Source organism: Podarcis muralis, chromosome 2 (genome assembly GCF_964188315.1).
Source record: "Podarcis muralis chromosome 2, rPodMur119.hap1.1, whole genome shotgun sequence".
Lineage (NCBI taxonomy): Eukaryota > Metazoa > Chordata > Lepidosauria > Squamata > Lacertidae > Podarcis > Podarcis muralis.
The window spans coordinates 86,022,393-86,042,115 of record NC_135656.1 but is presented as its reverse complement, the minus strand read 5'-3'; the positions used below and the strand labels follow the sequence as shown (position 1 = coordinate 86,042,115).

Genomic DNA, 19,723 nt, shown 5'->3' with positions numbered 1-19,723 from the left:
TTAATTTTATGCATATATCATCTGGCTTTTTACCTGCATGCCGAGAACCAGAAATTCCTGGTTATCTGCAAACACCACTCCTTCATCTATCAAGTAGCACAATGGTGAAGACAAGCTGCAGAGGCATTCGCATTTCACTGAAGTCCTGAAATTTCTTTTTCGAGTATGTTGAAAATGTTCATTCTTCTGAATACAGCTAGGAAGACATATTGAAGCAACTTCAAAGGTGGGAGCACATACTGGATGCAATACGAGTGACATGGGCACAAGAGACCAGTATTACATGAATTTTGGCCAGTAAAGTTGCTGCACCAAACATAATACCAGTGGGTGCAGAGTACCCAGGGGTACAATGCTACCTGTGAAGCCCCTGCCCCCAGCATCCTAAAAGCCTCTGTATTCCTTCCTGCCTCTCATTTTGCCAGTTGCAGGAGGGGGCAGGTGGAAAGAATCAGTATTTGTTTTTCGTTCCACTCTGGGAATCTGCTGGAGGAAGTTGGTCCTCCTCCTCATCTCTGAGAGGTCTGTTGGCTTGTTTGCTGCCACCTCCTCTCTGGATGTCTGATAATACGCTTGCTTGCTTCCTCCCTCTCTGGGGTCTTTTTTAGGGGGGCAGCTCCCTTCTCCATCTTCTTTGGGGGGGATCTGTGTAGTTTCTTTCTTTCTTTCTTTCTTTCTTTCTTTCTTTCTTTCTTTCTTTCTTTCCCTCCCAGCCTGTCTGCATCCCTTCCAACACCCAAGAAGCACACACAGTGTGAGCAAGCGGGGTTACTGCCAACACTTTGCTATTGGCAAAGCCTCCCGAAACAGCAATTTTGTGGTGTTGCCCACATCTCCCCCTCTCCCTCTCCTTTTAAAAATCCCATGTGCGCCCATGGGCCTCAAAAAGCTGGGGCCCCATGTTCAGTAAATGGAATGTCACAGAAAACTATATCTGCAGAAAGAACCCTTTTTCATATAATTTTTGCTTTTTAATAATTTAAATATTTATTAATTAATTACATTTGCATCCCACCTGTCAGGGAACTGCCATCGGCTCAGGGGCGAGAGGGGAAAAGCCGGATGGATTACAGAGAGCCCCCAAAGATTGTGGGAAGCAGCACCTCCTCAGCGGAGGAGAGTAACCACACCTCCAGTGGAGAGGAGCTTTAGGGCTCGGAGGAGGCGAGGCGGTGCCAGGACACCTTGCCTGAGCAAAGCATGGAGGAGAGAGGTCCTCCATTACCCACGCCCTCCCTGCGCAGTAGGCTTCCATGCCAGGAGGGGAGGTGCAGATTGGGCGTCAAGAAACTACTCTGCTGGGGAAGGTTTAAGGACTGCCCACTCACAGATTCTGCCAGTGAATGAACGAGCCACGGAATAGTGGCGCTCTGCATGGTGAAGGGTTTTTGGCACCAATAACGAGGCTTTACAGCTGACCAGGGAGGCATTTGCCTGATTGCTCTTGAGTAACCCCCTGGTATCCTTATACCACCCTTCCTCCCAAAAAAGCCCAGGACAGTAAACATCAACATGTTAAAACAATAATAATATTGTTATGTGTTTTTTCTTTCTCCTTTTGGGTGTGTGTGTGATACACGCATTATAGCCTTATCAACACACCAATCTAAGATGGTGACTTGTTCAAAACAATTTTTCCCCGGTTGCTCATCTGAAATTTCATCAAAATGCAAATGTCATTTCTTCCATAGGCAGAGTTTATGACTCAGTCATAGGTCTGCTTGAAGTCCATGCCCACTAATGTAGTGAATAATTCATTCTGACACCCCAGGCTGTCAGAACAGGGGGGTTCTGTTGTCATATAAGAAATATTCAGCATGTAAAATCTCTTGAATACAAGCATCATCTTATCTGTAAACCCCTTTTTATAATTCTGTTCGCATTCATCACTCCCTGTTTACTAGGGATCACATATGGTGCTCTAGACATGTGGAATGAAATTACTTCAAAACTATTCCTGAAGAAATTAACTGGATTAATACACTCTACTAATGCAGCCAAAGAGGGCTTGAACAGACAAAAATATTTAATGAACTGAAGCCTACGCCAGATGAAAAAGCAGTTCAATAACAATTAGAAAGACTACAGAACAGATTAAGGAAACTTACGAAGCAAAGGGATGTTTCCTATACAAGTGTTGTTGTAACTCTCCTATAGTCCACACTGCTGCTCTACATGCTGGATTAGTCCTAGAATCAAAGCACATTTCAGGTGTTAAAACCTCCCACAACATTCTGAACTAACATAAATCACTATTGTAACGTTAAAGTGAGATCATGCAAGAGTCTTTCTGAACTTCAAGATATCTTCCTCAGTTTTATCATAGAGATAAAGGCACCTGAGCAAGGAGTGGGAAGCTTTGGGGGCTCCAGGCATCCCCCACACTAGCAAAAAGTTAAAGTTCTCTGGAAAAGGAAACCTCATCATGAGGGACTTGCATTTGGGGAATGCTATCCCCTCCCCACAGAAGTGACCCGCAAAGATAAGGCCTTCTTTAACAATGACTTGAGGTCCATTGCAGAGAACAGGTGGGAAGAGCTGAACCCCTCCTCCACCTCTTCATTGCCTGAAAGCTTACTTTGTTCCTTTTTGGAAGGCAGGGGGGGAAACCAAGACTGCCACGCTGCCCTCATGCTTACAGGATGAAAACTCACTGTCAGCTTCCCTATTGGAGGTACTTTTGCAAACAGCAAGATGAACGCTTCTTAGATGCAACGGCAGCACAGGCACATGGCCACTGCATCTCAGGAGTGGTTGGCCAAACCTCTGAGAAGGAAGCCAAGCCAAAGTTCCACTCAACTTCCACTGGAAACTACCAAAATTTATTTATTGCTGTTCAAATGGGTTTCAAATAGGATTGCTGGCTCAGCAAGTAATATTTTTTTTTTATGGCTTCACACTCTCCCAGAATAAACAGCACATCCTCTATTAAAAATGCCAGTGACATTTACAGTATTAGATTAGAAACAGTTTAGGATCTAGTTCAGTGTTTTTCATCCTTTTTTGGGCAAAGGCACACTTGTTTCATGAAAAAAATCACGCGGCACACCACCATTAGAAAATGTTAAAAAAATTAACTCTGTGCCTATATTGACTATATATAAAGTAATTCTCTTGAATAGGAATCAAATAAACACAAAGAAAGTATTTTATAATTACTTTATTATGAAATAGTAAGTAAACAGAAATATGAAAAATTATAAAATACTTTATTTTTAAATCTTTCGAATTTTTCAATTTTCCCCACGGCACACCAGGCAACATCTCGCGGCACACTAGTGTGCCGCGGAACAGTGGTTGAAAAACACTGATCTAGTTAGTCAAACCTCAAAGCAATATAACCTCTCAAATCCTTGCATATGACACCACAAATCACAGTTACATAAGGGAACTGAAAATCAATAGGGTTAATAGAACAGAATTTCATTATTAAATCCCCAGTGGCATAAGAGGCTAAAAATTCACTTTTAGGGCAGTTTGGACAACTTTTATAGTAGTTTATATAAGCAAGGAGCCATTAGATTTAGCTCATTAATGTTATTAAGGAAGAAACATTTGAACATTAGCTACAAAAGGGAAGAGTGCCTCTGTCTCAACAAACCATAATAATTTTACTGTCTATACCCACCCATCTGACTGGGCTGTCCCAGGCTGCTTCCAACATACATAAAAACATAATAAACATTAAAGAAGCTTCCCTATACAGTGCTGCCTTGTCAAATGTTTTCTAAAGGTTGCATAGTGGTTCAGGGGTTGCATAACTCCATACCCTCCAACATTTCTCTGATGAGAAAAGGGACATCCTAAGGAAAAGTGGGACATTCTGGGATCAAATAAGAAATCGGGGTGACTTCTTTAAATCCGGAATTGCCTCTGGAAAATAGGGACACTTGGCGTGTCTGGTATTCTGTACTACAAGCTCCTCAGTATTTTGCTTAGTGCTTTGTACACAGCCTAAGGCAATGAGGGCCAAATTCAATGAGATTGTTGCATTAGTGGAAGGCAGCACAAAGATTCTTGATAGGGCAATGAGAACTTCCTCCTCTCCTCGGCCCACATGATTCCCAGATCTGCTCAGGAGGATCTGGGGATCCCCACAGCAGATTTAAGGAGGGAGGGGGGAGAAGGTTCTGTTTTGCAAGGAAAATCCTTGCACCAATGGAACCTTTGCCATAGCGCTACATCGAATACAACTCTGAGTTCATTAAATTTTCATCTGCTTAATTTCACCATGCAGCCTCTCCCTTTGAGCCAAATTACCCACTTAAAAAAAAAAAAAGTATTCAGTGTTAATGCTTTCGGCAGATTTGTTCTTTAGTACGCACAAAGTCCTCGATAGTAATCTTCAACGCATCAATAACAATGGGTGTAACTTAATTAAGCAATAACCCCATTTTCTCAAGGCGTTAAGGGATGTGACTATTAGAATGGCTCATCGTGAGTTCAAGAATTATGTTTGTCACATGTTAATTTGCAATTACGCATTATCCCACTGAATGTGTAAAACGAAACACGGATTCATTACCAAACAATAGGAACAAACTGGGACATAATAAGTCTGTCATCCTTGCTATATTTAAAACAAATGGCATTAACTCACTTTCATAATAGAGAAGTCATATCATCTACTTTTATACAAAAATCTTCTGAGTGATATTTTCAGTATTTTAAAAACCAAATTCAAAGTACCTAAACACTTTGCTGTGTTTAGGTAATTTAGAGCTGTGCTGCGTTTAGGTAATTTAGAACCCGCTGCTCATTAAATTCTCACAGCAAGGCACAACATAAAAACATAATAAAATGAAACAACAATAAATAAAAAAATCAAGCTGCAACAGCAATAAATCAAACTTACTTTACTGCACCATGAGAGTGACAAAACATCTCCAATCAACTGACCAAATGCCTGAGTAGAGGAAAATATTTCTACAAGGGTTTTTAATATCCACCCAATCTCAAATACCGGGTTGGTGTTTACAAGGGTAGGCAGTCGAGCAAACACCTAGGTCCTATACCGTATAGGACTTTACACATCAATGCAACACACTGAGCTTGGCAGCTAACTGACAGTCAGTGCAGTTCCTCCAGAACTGGTGTTATGTTTGTGGGTAGCCACCAACTTTACTGTTGCTTTCTGTACCTGCTGCAACTCACAATCCAAGCCCACAGGCAGACCTATATAAAGCACATTGCAGAGATCCAACAGTGAAGCTACCAGTGCATGGACCACTGTGACTAAGTTAGACTGGTAACCAAGAGTGGCTGCCAAGACCATATAACACAGGTCCTGAAAGACCTACATTGGCTCCCAGTATGTTTCCGAGCACAATTCAAAGTGTTGGTGCTGACCTTTAAAGCCCTAAGCAGCCTCGGCTCAGTATACCCAAAGGAGCGTCTGCACCCCCATCGTTCAGCCCAGAAACTGAGGTGCAGCGCCAAGGGCCTTCTGGCGGTTCCCTCACTGCAAGAAGTGAGGTTACAGGGAACCAGGCAGAGGGCCTTCTCAGTAGTGGCACCCTCTCTGTGGAACACCCTCCCAGCAGATGTCAAGGAAATAAACAACTATCTGACTTTTAGAAGACATCTGAAGGCAGCCCTGTTTTAATGTTTGATGTTTTATCATGTTTTTAATATTCTGTTGGGAGCCCCCCAGAGTGGCTGGGGAAACCCAGCCAGATGTGCGGGGTATAAATAAATAATATTAATTACTACTATTACTACTACTATCCCTGGCCCAGGAAGAAGTGCAGCTGGTGTTGGTGAAATGAACTCTTTGCCATGGAGTTGACTTGTGCCTTGGATGGAAAAGGTCCTTCTGATTGAGCAGAAGGAGCTTGCTGGCAGAGGAGATAAGAAGGTGGTTTCTCCTGTTTCCCCCAGTAGCCCCCATCACCATCTCCCACAATACAGTGGTACCTCAGGTTAAGAACTTGATTCGTTCCGGAGGTCTGTTCTTAACCTGAAACTGTTCTTGAACTGAAGCACCACTTTAGCTAATGGGGCCTCCTGTTGCTGCCACACCGCCGGAGCACGATTTCTGTTCTCATCCTGAAGCAAAGTTCTTAACCCGAGGTACTATTTCTGGGTTAGCGGAGTCTGTAACCTGAAGCGTCTGTAACCTGAAGCATCTGCAACCCGAGGTGCCACCTCTGGAGGGTTCCCCAACTCCCAGGACCAGAATCAGTGGATGGTGGTGCTGGGTGCTTCATGGTAAGACAGAATTGGCAAAATTCACCTTCCCATCCAAACTATTGTTAGTCCTCGATTGTTATCATTTGCACAGGAGTTTACAAAATGTTGCAGAAGAGAAGCAATTCATAAATCAGGTATACTGAGTGCTACATATATTTATAATTTTGTGTTTTATGAGGAACATTTGAGTATTATTACTAATATATTTTACTTTTTCTTTAGTTTTTTCTGTTTGATATATTGAGGTTGTTTTATTCTCTTTAGTCTAGTTTGAATTTTATGGTACATTAGGTTGAAAACCTTTAATAAAATTGATTTTTAAAAGGAAAGGAATCAGGTATGCTGGAAATCCAGAAGATACTCTCTAGATTCTGTGGGTCCGCTGCGATTGACATATGAGATCAACCATAATCAAGACAATGAAACCAGTGTAGCTAATTTAGTATGTCCATTCATTCAGATCTTATTCCTAAATACGCTGAAAGGAAAAAGTATGCACAGGCCTTCATACTGCCAAGCAGTACTGAAAAACATTATTCTTCTGTTTGTATGTTCTCATGTATATACCCTTGCTGAGACTGATTTGTAGAAAGGATGATGTTTTAAAAAAATGCTGCCAAGCCTCAGCAGCTAGATAGCTGCTTGAAAGATTTTTCATCTGCTAGATAGTTCTGATGTAATCGAGATTAACTCTCTTAATTAAACCAAGCTCAAAAGGTTCACAACTCCCAAGGAGACTCGTTATAAAACTTCCTGGCTTCACCCAACCCTTTCCACATTGAGTCACATGAGGAATCCTGGCACATCGGCGGAGGGTTTGGGCATCATCTTCTAAGGTGCGTGGTCCATTGAGCCTTTCCAGTGACCCATTTAAACTGTTTCACAGAACACAAACAACTTTCTCCTCCAGCTGCTCATTACAGAACATGAATACTAGCGTGCAAGCTTGTACACGTTTGTCTGCTGTTATCAGTCTGTTCATTGAGGAATCCCTTATGAGTTTCCATGTTTCAAAACCTAGCAAGTTCAGCTCTTGATAGCTTTGTCCAGTTTACTTTAATGGATAACTTTACTTATGAAGCTGCGGAGAAGCTGCAACTGACCAGAACAAAGGCAGAAATGAGATATCGCTTTTCAAGGCTTCAAGGAAGAGGGGTGATTAATGCTAAAACAAACCTCTCTGTCTTCTGCTCAAAGGGGGTAAGCTGGCAGGTTCATCATTCTTGGAATAGAATTGAACACACCCTATTATGGCTGGTTAGGAAACATATTTATATGCTCTAAGTGTCCCAGGATCAATCATGATTTTATCTCTGTTAAAGAACTCTTGCCCTGCCTTACCGTATTTTGCCTTTTGGAAAGATTTTGGGGCAGCCTATATACAAAAAATATTAGTGTGCGCAGTGGTGCACTGGTTTCCATTTCACACCCACAACAAACGTTGCTGAATGTGAAATGCAACTATTCTACGAATAGAACTGTGAGTTTGAACATTCTAAAGTTTCTTAAAAACTGAAACTACAAAAGTCTGGAAAGTGGGGTATGGATGTAAAAAAATAGTAATAAAAATATTGAAAACCACTATGGTTAGATTCTAACTAACCCCGCTTCAAAAGTTAACACCAGACAGGCTATTGCAGAGGAAATGCATTCATCATATATCAGGCTTTAATTTTGTTTACATTCTGGGGTTTTCTCCCCGCATCATGTTCCATTTGGGGGATTGCTCAGCCACTCTTTTCCTATAAGCCACTTCAGGAATGGTCCCCGCACCTTTGGCCAGGAAAATCTGAGCAGGAGGTGACACCCACCATTTTCCAGGAATAAGCTCAATCTTGACCAAAGCTGAGAGTCCCTGAAGTGCCTCAGTGTTCTACCATTGTCTTTCACTGAAGATACAATGGCAAAACATACATTTACCAAATTCTGCAAAGCCCAAATATATTTCCACTGCACTTTTAAACATATTTGAACTAATATGACAAGTGTGCATCTGCTCAGCAATACTTTAAAGAGCAACATGTGCAAGGACAAGCAGCAGCACCTAAGAGCATAAGGAGAGCCCTCCAGTGGGCCATCCAGTCCAAGATCATCTCCTCACAGTGGCCAGCCAGGTGCCTGTGGGAAGCCCACAGGAAGGACCTGAGGACAACAGGACTCTCCCCACCTGTGGTTTCCAGCATTTGGTATTCAGAAGAATAATGCCTCAAACCGTGGAGGAAGAACATAGCAAAAGCCACTGATAGCTCTGTCCTCCACGAGGGCGTCTAATCATGTTTTAAAGTCATCGAAGTTGGTAGCCTTTCGTGTGAGCAAGTTCCATAATTTAACTATGCCACTTTCCTGAATCTTCAGCTTCACTTGATTGTCTGTGAATTCTAGTGTCACGAGGAGAAAAACTTTTCTCCATTCCATGCATGGTGTTATATACACTGGTACCATGTTGCCTCTTACTCGTCTTTTCTCTAAACTGAAATGTCTCAAGGCTTTCCTCACAGGGGCGTTGCTTCATTCCCTTGATCATTTTGGTTGCCCTTTTCTGAACCTTCTTCCAACTCTACAAAATCCCTTTTTAATGTGATGTGACCAGAACCGTACACAGTATTCCAAAATGTAGATTTGTATAACAACATTGTTATATTATTATTATTATTATTAATAATAATAATTTATTATTTATTATTTATACCCCGCCCATCTGGCTGGGTTTCCCCAGCCACTCTGGGCGGCTTCCAACAAAACACTAAAATACAATAACCTATCAAACATTAAAAGCTTCCCTAAACTTTTGGCACAGGTTTATTTTTCATTCCTTTTCTAAGGGTTCTTCGCATGGAAATTTGCCCTTTTCACAGTTGCTGGGTTGACATCATTCTTGAGCTATCTACGACGACCCCAAGGTCTCATTCCTGGTCAGTCACAACCAGTTTAGGTCCTATGAGCGAATATGTGAAACTAAGACCTTTTTTGCCTTGATATAAGGACAGAGGAGTATAATGGAGGCACAATGATACTGAGATGTTGGGAATTTAGGGCAAAGGAAGGATTTGGCAACAATTAAACAACATAGACTCAAATGCAATAATAATTAAGGAAATTGCTTTGTTTACTGTTCACTTGCCACAAATACATTACAGTGGTTGTGGTGTGTGTGATCTACTGTTCCAAAGTTTCATTTCCAATTCTTACTAATCCATTTTAGAGCCATAATACAGACTGCCACGTTTTAAAAATGCACATCTCTATCATTAAAACAACAGATGCACATTTATTATTTTGCACATTGTACTTCCTTTATTTAGAAGAGCAGTTTCAGGGACACATGGAGAACAGCACAGAAGACCCTGAAGGAGGAGTGGTGGGAAAGGACCAGGTACTTCTTTATGGTGTCCTGTGGGCAGCAGGTGGGGGTTGAATTGTTTTTCTTTGTTAATATGGTATGTCTGTTTGTGATTTTATATTGTTAACTGCCCTGTGATCCTTGGATGAAGGGCAGTGTAGAAATGTTAACAACAACAACACTGTTGCGGAACTGCCCCACCAGGCAAGCCACTCTGTCCTGAATGTTATCCCATGAGAACCCCCACTTGCAGTCTGAAATGGCACAGCCCAGACACTTATTTACCTGCTGTTTGTCTGAGAACTAGGCCTACTATATCACAGGTACTTGAAGTTAATCACTGGAGGTGCTAATATTACTGAAGCTGCCACTGTCCCAGCCAGGAAGAACCCTCTGAACTGGGCAATGACACATCAGCAGAGGAGGAAATCTACACAGAGAAAGGGAGACATCCCATATTAATTGAATTCAAACCCACACCCGCCATTTCAGGCATTATGGTTTGTCCTCTACTGAACTTAAAGTGGACAGGGAAGACACAGCTGTTTGTTTTCCCTAAGGAGACACATTCAGTTTTATTGTACAATTATATAGGCCTACAGTTAGGACTTATTCAAAAAGAATACACTGTAACTCCACTTACAGACAACCAATTTTCAAGTAACGTCCTAAAGAATTCACTTTAAAAAAAAATTATGAGAGCACCAATATTAAATAAAAAGTACTGGATTTCAGTCAAATTTACTGCAAATATAGTGATACCTCGGGTTACATACGCTTCAGGTTACATATGCGTCAGGTTACAGACTCCGTTAACCCAGAAATATTACCTCGGGTTAAGAACTTTGCTTCAGGGTGAGGTGTCAGCAGGAGGCCCCATTAGCTAAAGTGGTGCTTCAGGTTAAGAACAGTTTCAGGTTAAGAACAGACCTCCGGAACAAATTAAGTACTTAACCTGAGGTACCACTGTACATATATTTAGCCTCAGAGCATTAGACACAGGTAGCTGACATATTTATAACACTATCATGTTCTACTGGCATAAGTATCATCAATTGTTTTATTTCCTTCTTCAAAATCCAGAACATTTAATTAATTTCAGGTTATTGTTATATTGTTTAAACAAGTAATCAGAGTGGCTTTCATATCCAGAAGTAAAAATATAGAAACCAAGAATACACACACATCGTATACAGCAACCCGCATAAAACAATATGTTAAAGCTGTACAAATCAAATATTTAAAAGCTATCAACATGCAACTAAGATGGGGACAGATGAAACGTCTCCCTGGGGACAGATTCCTTAAATTGTGCACCATCTTTAAGAAGGTCCTGACTTTGATGTCTACAAATCAAATGCCATTAAAATGTGCCTCAGATTGGTCAATATGGACAAGTAATGCAGTATTTTTAGGTAATGTTCACTTCACTGCCTCTTTGCCTTAGAATGAACAACATTAAAAATATAATTTCATTTTTCTATACCTTTTAACTTGTAGCAACACATACCAACTGACCAATCAACTGTTTTCAATATTACGGTGAGAATGCAAGTTTATCTTACTCATCAGCAAATTTGTTTTTGGCTTCTGTTAAAAACCTTCAGCACCTAATAACAGTAAAATCTTCAGGTGCTTCTAAAATACCCAATGTCACTTGCTAACATCACCCAATAGAGGGGGAAAAAATCTCTCGAGAGTTAATCCAAACTAATTCTTTGGAATTAAGGGTGGATGATTACTATCAATCACCAGGGCTCATGTTTAAGCCAAAAATGCTACAATTCACTGAGCACATTGTGTGAGACAATGCCATTTTGGCAAGAGCTGAAAGGGCGCAACAAAAGGTTTTACAGAGGGAACTGGAGTCAACTTCTATAGCTGGATGAGTGGAGTTGAGAAGCACAAGCTAGAGGTGCCTTGTAAACTGGAACAGTAAATTGAGCCTACACCTTTTCCATTAGGCTTCACTATGTTGTTTCTGTTTCTGCAGTTGAAGAAGTACCGAAGGGGCCTACCGTATTTTGCGCCCCATAGGACGCTCCGGCCCATAGGACGCACCTAGGTTTTTTTGGGGGGAAATAAAGAAAAAAAAATTATTTCCCCCCCAGGTGTGGGGCTGGAAGAACCAGGTCGGGGAACAGCGGGAAGGCGCGCTCTGCCTCCCCGCTGTCCCCCGAGCTTGTGGGGCTGGCGATGGGGAGAAGTGCGCTGATCCCGGGACTGCAGGCAGCTCTGCACAGCCACCGGGAGCGGGGCGGGACTTCGCGCCCGACTCCCGGTGGCCGCGCAGAGCTGCGCTGAGCCCGGGACTGCGGGCAGCTCTGCGTGGCCATCGGGAGCGGGGCGGTGGCCACGCAGAGCTGCGCTGAGCCCGGGATTGCAGGCAGCTCTGCGCAACCGTCGGAGCCGGTCTCCCGAGGGTTGCACAGAGCTTCCTGAAGCCTGGAGAGCGAGAGGGGTCTGTGCGCACCGACCCCTCTCGCTCTCCAGGCTTCAGTGAAAGCCTGCATTCGCCCCATAGGACACACACACATTTCCCCTTCATTTTTGGAGGGGAAAAAGTGCGTCCTATAGGGCGAAAAATATGGTATATACACACATTCTTGGCCTCAAATTACAAATGGCCTGTTCTTTAACCTACTCTACTCAACTTGTTTATTTAAAACATTTAAATATTGCATTTCCTTGGCTCAAAGCAGTTTATGTAAAAGTACCACAACACAACATAAAACCACTAAAAGTAAAAAGTATGAGACTAGCATACTTTTTACAGCAAACAAGAAATTTAAAATAATTCAGCAGCCAGCAAAACAATAATTTAGTCAAGCCCCACATTCAGTCAGGCTCTAGGACTCCAGCCTCACCTCCAGGTGAGGTTTAATGTTGAACTGTTGGCATTTGTTCATCAGCTGCTTTTTTTAGGCTGTTAGGAATGTTCTATGTACATGTTAATATTGTACATATGATATTGTTAAGTTACTGCTTTATTGCTATACGTAGCTCACCTTGGGACCATTTGGTGAAGGGTGCATAACAAATATGCTAAATAAATAAGTAAATAAGTAACCACATGGAAAAAGAGGGATTCACAGCTGCTTTGAAAGTTCATTAAAGAGCAGTGGCTAGTGAAATGATTCTCTTTTGAAAGCTACCCATGATGGATGTGAGTCAATCAAAGAAGGAGATGAAAGCTTGTAACAGGTAAGAAGTGGCACTGAAGCTATGCCACTGTTACTCTGTCCGCAACCACATGGTTGTATGGTGCTTGACTGAATTGCCCTCTGCTACTGTACCCCAATAATAACCTGCAAGTGGAAGCTTCCCCTACCCCGTGACCCCAATCTTCATCCAGTGACAGATAGACAATTCTAGCTAGCAAACTGCCAGGAAGAGCAATCTACACCCCAGATCTGCCATGCTAGAGGATGTGTCCAGTCCTGCCTGGCTCTATCAGAAGAGAAGCCCCTACCAGCGAGAAACACACCAATGCATCTACCCAAATGGAAGGCAGAAGCTACCACTGGTGATATCCCTGTCAATGAAAAGTCCTGAAATGGAGCATTTGGGGAGGGGGGCTTGGCTGCTATAGGCTCTACTGGGCCCTGCTATCACATGAAAGCAATTAGACTCAAACTAAGCCTCTCCACTATGCCTGCCTAGAAGTTGAGACAGCGACGGGGCATTTTCCTTACCTACCCATCCCTTTTTGCCCTGGCTAGTCAAATTGGTAGGGCTGAGGAGCATACAGTGCTGTCTGTGTTACCGCATCAATCGCCACCCCAGTCAGTGAGGGATTGGGATTGTAGCCTGCCTCACAGGTCTTGACTTCCAAGGGAGATAATTTGACAGCCTTAGGGACAATAGCATAATGCCATACAAATCTATGGCGAGACCGCATTTGAAACACTGTGCACAGTTCTAGTTGCCACACCTCAAAAAGGATGTTGTAGGGTTGGGAAAAGTTCAGAAAAGGGCAACCAAGATGATCAAGGGGATATAGCAACTGCCCAATGAGGAAAGATTGCAGCAATTGGGACTTGTTCATTTAGAAAAAAGGCGAGTGAAGGCTACAGGATAGAAACTTATAATACGATGCATGGCATGGAGAAAGTAGACAGAGAACAGTTTTTCTCCCATGTTCTTATGAATATCCAAGGAAGCTGAATGCTGGGCAATTCAGGGCAGATGAAAGGAAGCACTTCTTCACACAGCACACTGTTAAACTATGCAACTCACTCAAACCGGAGGCAGTGACAGCCACCAACTTAGATGGCTTTAAAAGAGGATTAGACAAATTCATGGAAGATAAGGCCATCAGTAGTTACTAGCTTCTGAATACCAGTAGCTGGAAACTGCCAGAGGAGAGAGTGTTCTGGTGCTCAGATGCTGCTTCTTGGTTTCCTACAGGCACCTGGTTGACCACTGTAAGAACAGGATGCTGGCCTGGATGGGCCACTGACCAGATCCAGCAGGCTCTTCTTGTGTTCTTAATGGCTGTAAAGTCCTGCTTCTTGCTGCTGCTGATTTCATCTAATGCAAAGAACGTAAACAGTGTAGCTCTTAGTAATAGTATCTCAGTTAGAAATGAGTTAATGTGGAAAGAGGTGACCAGGTAAGATATATGGATTTGATGCTATGATGGGCTGTAAGCACTAGCACCTAGAACTGGGTGCAGATGATCACAGGCAGCTGGTGCAGTTGCTGCAGAAGCGATAAAAGATGTTATTTTGTCTTCCTATTCATCAGGGCTTCCTCACTCGCTGAACAAATTGTGAACCACACTTGTGTAAGAGTTGGGTTGATGCAGTAACTGGAGTGGCAAGCAAAACGGTTAGCATGATTACCTTACTGTGTAGACCCATATTTCTGAAGGTGTCAGGAGGAAGAAAACAGTTCCACTGGCTCGGTTGTAGGTAAAACTTAGAACTGGCTGGATCAGAGGAGGATAAGGAGGTGGCAGAACTGTGCATAATGTTTCCCCGTCTTGAAGTGAGAATATTCTTAAACTTTGGAAAGAAAACAGAGAGCAAACAGAATTTTTTAAAAAACAAAAAACTATAGGTCAACTATTATATACATCAGTGTTTCCCAAACTTGGGTCTTCAGCTGTTTTGGGACTATAATTCCTATCATCCCTACCACTGGTCTTGCTAGCTAAGGATGATGGGACTTGTAGCCCAAAAATAGCTAGAGACCCAAGTTTGGGAAACACTGGTATACACTTTAAAAAGAACTCTTTTACATTGCGATAAAAGGGCCCCATATATGCAGTCATCTTTATTTAGGAAACTGCTTTCGGTTTTAGATACTAGCATAAGGATATTATGGCTACAGTCCAATACAAACTTACCAGGAAATAAGTCCTCCTGAACTCAGTGGGGCTTACTTCTGAGTAGATATGTATGGAATGACTCTGAACCATTTGCTTCAGAGTTATATCATCCAGATAGTAATATATTTATTTTGGAAGGATCACAATGTGTTCACACTGGAAACAGTAAGAATTTGCTTTTTAAGAAATCTGTTTTACAGAAATCCCAACATTTCAACATACCTGTTGTCAGCACCCATAGCAACCACCCTGCTGGACTTCTCATGTGCACTACAGACGTAGAGTTCAGTTATTGGACTGTTGAAACGAGTCCAAAAGGTTGTAAATGAATTCAGATCATATATATGAAGATTGCGGGGAGAACAGCAGTACAGAAAATTATCATCCACTGTGCCAATCCAACGTATTCCTTCTTTGAATGGTGATATGCTGGATATAAAAGAATGGTATTATAGGCCAGATGTGAGCTGAAGAAAAGTGCTGGGAGCTGGAGTTAGGGAGTAGATCAGCCATAAAACACCTGGTGTCAGTGAAGTTAACTCTTCATTCAAAGAAACCAAAACAGTGCAGGCCTAGTGACCACAGCAACTCTTCCCACTAGGTCTTGCTCCAGTGAGGCAGTTGTGAGGACTGAAGGTACCCGCCTTCCCACTGCTCTCTAAGGATCCTCCCCAGGATCCTTCCCCAGTAGCCTAAGGCTCTGTTGTCTTGTCTCTCTTTGCTCCGCCCTCTTCATTTCTCTGCATGTTCTGAGGGACCATGGGGAGGGAAGCTGGTCGCAGCAGGAGGGGGGAGATTCTCTGGCTTCTTCAGCAGCCTGCCTCTACTCAGCCTCTGCTTCTGTCTTTAATTCTGGACTGCTCTCTGACACAGCCTCTTCCTGCTCACTAAACCCTGTTGCCTCTTTAGCTTCCAATATCTCTTCCTCCCTGTCTGCTCCCTCTGGCCACTCATTGTCTTTCCACCACCAATCCCCTGTCTCTGAGTCTTCTTCCCTTGGGGGTTCCCCAGCTAGTGCCTCCCACCACTCCTCTGCACTCAGCCAGTCCATGGTTGAAATTCATGACATGACACTCTTGGAAGCACATCAAATTCATTAAAATTGTCCTCATCATCCACATTATGTGCAAATACTGATGCTAAGTCAATGAGGGCAACATCATTAGTCAGTTTGGCACATTTGTCAAACAGCCAGCAAAAAGAAGGAACTTTGTAACAACAGGTAATTACGGTTTGTATCATATGCAAATATAACAGAAAAACGCTACTATAAGCAATATATAACACCAGCCCCTACAAAAGCCATTTAAAAATCATTATAATTATATAATTTGTTGAACGATTTATAGTGAATTGTACAAAGTACGTGATGCAATATCTTTGACAATCGATATATTCAGGGGGGAGAATTTTAAAACAAATTCCTAGTATAATCTTATACATGTTCACTCAGACATCAATTCCAGTGAGTTCAATGGAGCTTATTCCCAAGTAAGTGTACATAGGATTACAACATTAGTATTTTAGAAGCTTTATGAAATGCTAGTCAACCTCCTAGTGTGTGAAATGTATGAACTGGATGCAAAGGTACCCTTCCACCTCCAGATATAAACCCATATATTTATAAATTAGGGAGTACTACCTTGTTTAAACTACCTGTAAAAAATGTCCATTGTATCAAATGACCAGAGTTTGACTGATCCATCTAGAGATCCAGAGATAAATAAAGAGGAAGAGTTTGGGTGCAGCAGAAGCTTTGTGACAGTTTTCGAATGACCTTGAAATGTGTGCAGCAAGGAGCCTTGGTCACTCCAAGATTTTACTGGGTAAAAAGAATAACAGGAAGACACGAAATTAGTAAAGCTGTAACAATTCAGTTATGATTACAGAGTTGGATCCACAGGTTTTGTTATTGAAATCAGTGTTTGAAATTGGGTATGTCAACCCCTTCCTTTTATGACGGCTTCTTCAGTTGCAGTTTTAGGATGTTAGAGAGGGTGTGATATGCTTTCCACTTCTGTGCAAGGAAACTCACCTGGATCGCTCTATCATGTCACTATTTGCTTGGCTAAGGAGGACACTCCAGTCTCCAGCTTTGCACTGTTCTGTCAAGATCTATCCTATGTTTAGTGCTTGAATTACAAGGGGAAAGAGGGGATCTGACTTGCTTCCTTACTTTTTATGACAGCTCCATAAACTACTTTATTAGAAGGTTGTGGATAGTTTGGCTGAAAGTGTGAGGAGTTAGGAGTGGGGTTTTGGGATTTAAGTAGCTTGGGTTTTGAGAAGTGCAGAGAAAGAGATTTGGTAGAAACTCCTTCTGTACATTGTACAAAGACTTTCATGCAACTCTATATCTGCAAATTACTCACCAGTAGTTTTAACAAACACAATGTAAGGTCATAAAATTCTAAAGCTGAAAGAGACCTGAGTGACATCTAGTCTGGCTTTATCATTGCAATATCTTTCTTGGATCTAAGCCATAGCTCCAAATAATTCTATCTGCAAACATCCAGTTTTAAATTCTACTGATAACAATTTCCAAATCTGAAGTCCCAATTAGTGAATGCTGCAGGAGGTCTATATCTCATATAAGTAGTAAAAGGTAAAGGTAAAGGTACCCCTACCCATACGGGCCAGTCGTGACCGACTCTAGGGTTGTGCGCTCATCTCACTCAAGAGGCCGGGAGCTGGCGCCGTCCGAAGACACTTCCGGGCCAAGTGGCCAGCGTGACGAAGTGGCAACTGGCGAGCCAGGACCAGTGCCGCACACAGAAACGCCATTTACCTTCCCGCTATAAAGCGGTACCTATTTATCTACTTGCACTTAGGGGTGCTTTCGAACTGCTAGGTGGGCAGGAGCTGGGACCGAACGATGGGAGCTCACCCCGCTGCGGGGATTCGAACCGCTGACCTTGCGATCAGCAAGTCCTAGGCACTGAGGTTTTACCCACAGCGCCACCCGCGTCCCAGTAGGAGATAGTTCTAAAATCCAACAAACAAATCTGGCCTGCTTATAAATCCATTACTGATTTGGTACTAAGTATTCCTCTGAAGAGTTAACAGCTTGTGACTCATGAACTCCAAAATTCTTGTCTTAACTTTTTTTGTGTGGGGGGGTGCGGAATCTATACTTCCATAACTGATCTCTTCATGACTGCGTCAAAACTGAGAACTTGGACTAAAGAGAAATGTTTTATCCCACCAAATTATAAATTCCATTGTTAGCAGAGTAGTCACAGCAGCAAGAAAGCAGTTTTCCTGGACTGGCAAGTGTGACCATAGTGTCTTCTGGCTCCATGAGCAATAGAATCAGAGCCAATTCAGGGCCTATTTACCTTTCTAAGAGTGCATCTAGTTATTTTTGTACGATCTACCATTGGTAATTCCATGTGGAGATAGTGCAGGCTACATTGCACCTTGTGATCTATCATCCACTGTCCCCATTACGTTTCTGGCTTTCTTGTGTGGAAGCTTGTATAAAAGTATTTAAAATAAGTATTCCTACAAATTTCACATTTAAATTAACAGTAATTGGAGATTTAAACCCTTGTATTTTTTTTCTTAACAGCAATAAAATGTGCCATAAAATAACGAGATAAGTATGAAGATAACATTGGATTATTTGCAGCTTCTCTGGGACAACTTACTTTCATTGCCTTTGCAGGAAGTAACCAAAACGTTAACGTCAGATGAGTAGACACAAGAGGTAATTTCGGTTTTATGTGCATTTGGTATCTCGAATAGCATTTTCCCGTTTATGTTGTAGCAGGTGAAATGGCATTCAGAAAAGCAGTAGTATCTTTGCATAAGGACATCAAAATCCATATTTGTGCACCACCTTTTCCCCATGTGTGGATATTCTCTACTGCATTAAATATATATACACAATAATAAAACATAGCAATGTGAAAATACTGCAGGAATTATTTGAATCTGATAAAAAGAGAAAATCTGCTAGAACCAGATGTTTTATATGAACTGTCACTACTGAGCAAGAAATATATGGCTGGATCCAATGTGTGACTTCTACAAATGGAAGGGCTGCTTCTGTTTGTGGAAAGGACACCGAGAGCCAATGGTGGAAGGAAAGAAGCAAGTCACACACATTCTCTTTTTTAGCTGCAGGAACCAGGGTCACTTCCTCAACCCTCCAGCACAGTTTTCCAAGCATCACCAGGGGCTACAGAGGGAAGAAGTAATCAGCAAAAACCACCTCCTCCCTCTCTCCATCCAATTGGAGTATCACATGAACCAAGATCTGCTCATGAAAACTCTGGACCCAAGACATGGGTATAACCACACACTGCTAAACGTATTGCATACTATTATTTATTTATCAATAGGCCCAGAAAGTTTCACAACAATAAAAATATAAAACAATATTTTATAATTGAAATCAAATATAATACAAAGAATATCTCCAACAGAACAATAAAAATCAGCATTAAATTGTTCATCATTCTATAAAAGTCTGGCAGCAAAATATCACCTAACACTTCACTCCACATCTCTGCCCAAAGCCTGCCAAAAGATCTGCTCAATGGAGCTTATCCTTGGCAAGCGTAGTATAGGATTTCAGCCTAAGTAAACATTTTCATTCCATTTGTAAAGCTGTGAGCTAAAATAGAATTTGTGTAAACTTTTTTTTGGGGGGGGGGGACGGGGAGGGAGTAGACACACATCTGTCAGATCCTAGCTGAAACAAAATCTTTGGTTTCTCCATTAATGTCTACTGGCAACTTTCACTTCTACCCCAAGCATATTTGAAAATAGCTTCTCATAATTAAGCAGGAGCTGATCTATTGAGACAATATGATATTTCTCTCTCATATATATATATTTCTCTCTCATAT

At 41.9% G+C, this 19,723-nt stretch overlaps 1 protein-coding gene across 1 annotated transcript in view; it reads right to left on the bottom strand.

The window, feature by feature from the left end:
- LOC114590882 (uncharacterized) overlaps positions 1–19,723 on the bottom strand; it is an 81,171-nt gene that overhangs the window by 44,029 nt on the left and 17,419 nt on the right. Inside the window, exons 8-13 of the mRNA XM_077923498.1 lie at positions 18,518–18,735; positions 16,524–16,689; positions 15,090–15,296; positions 14,380–14,541; positions 2,109–2,189; positions 34–196 (exon numbers count right to left, since the gene is read on the bottom strand). Of these exons, the coding sequence (XP_077779624.1) occupies positions 34–196; positions 2,109–2,189; positions 14,380–14,541; positions 15,090–15,296; positions 16,524–16,689; positions 18,518–18,735 (997 nt within the window). The remainder of the gene's footprint in view (positions 1–33; positions 197–2,108; positions 2,190–14,379; positions 14,542–15,089; positions 15,297–16,523; positions 16,690–18,517; positions 18,736–19,723) is intronic.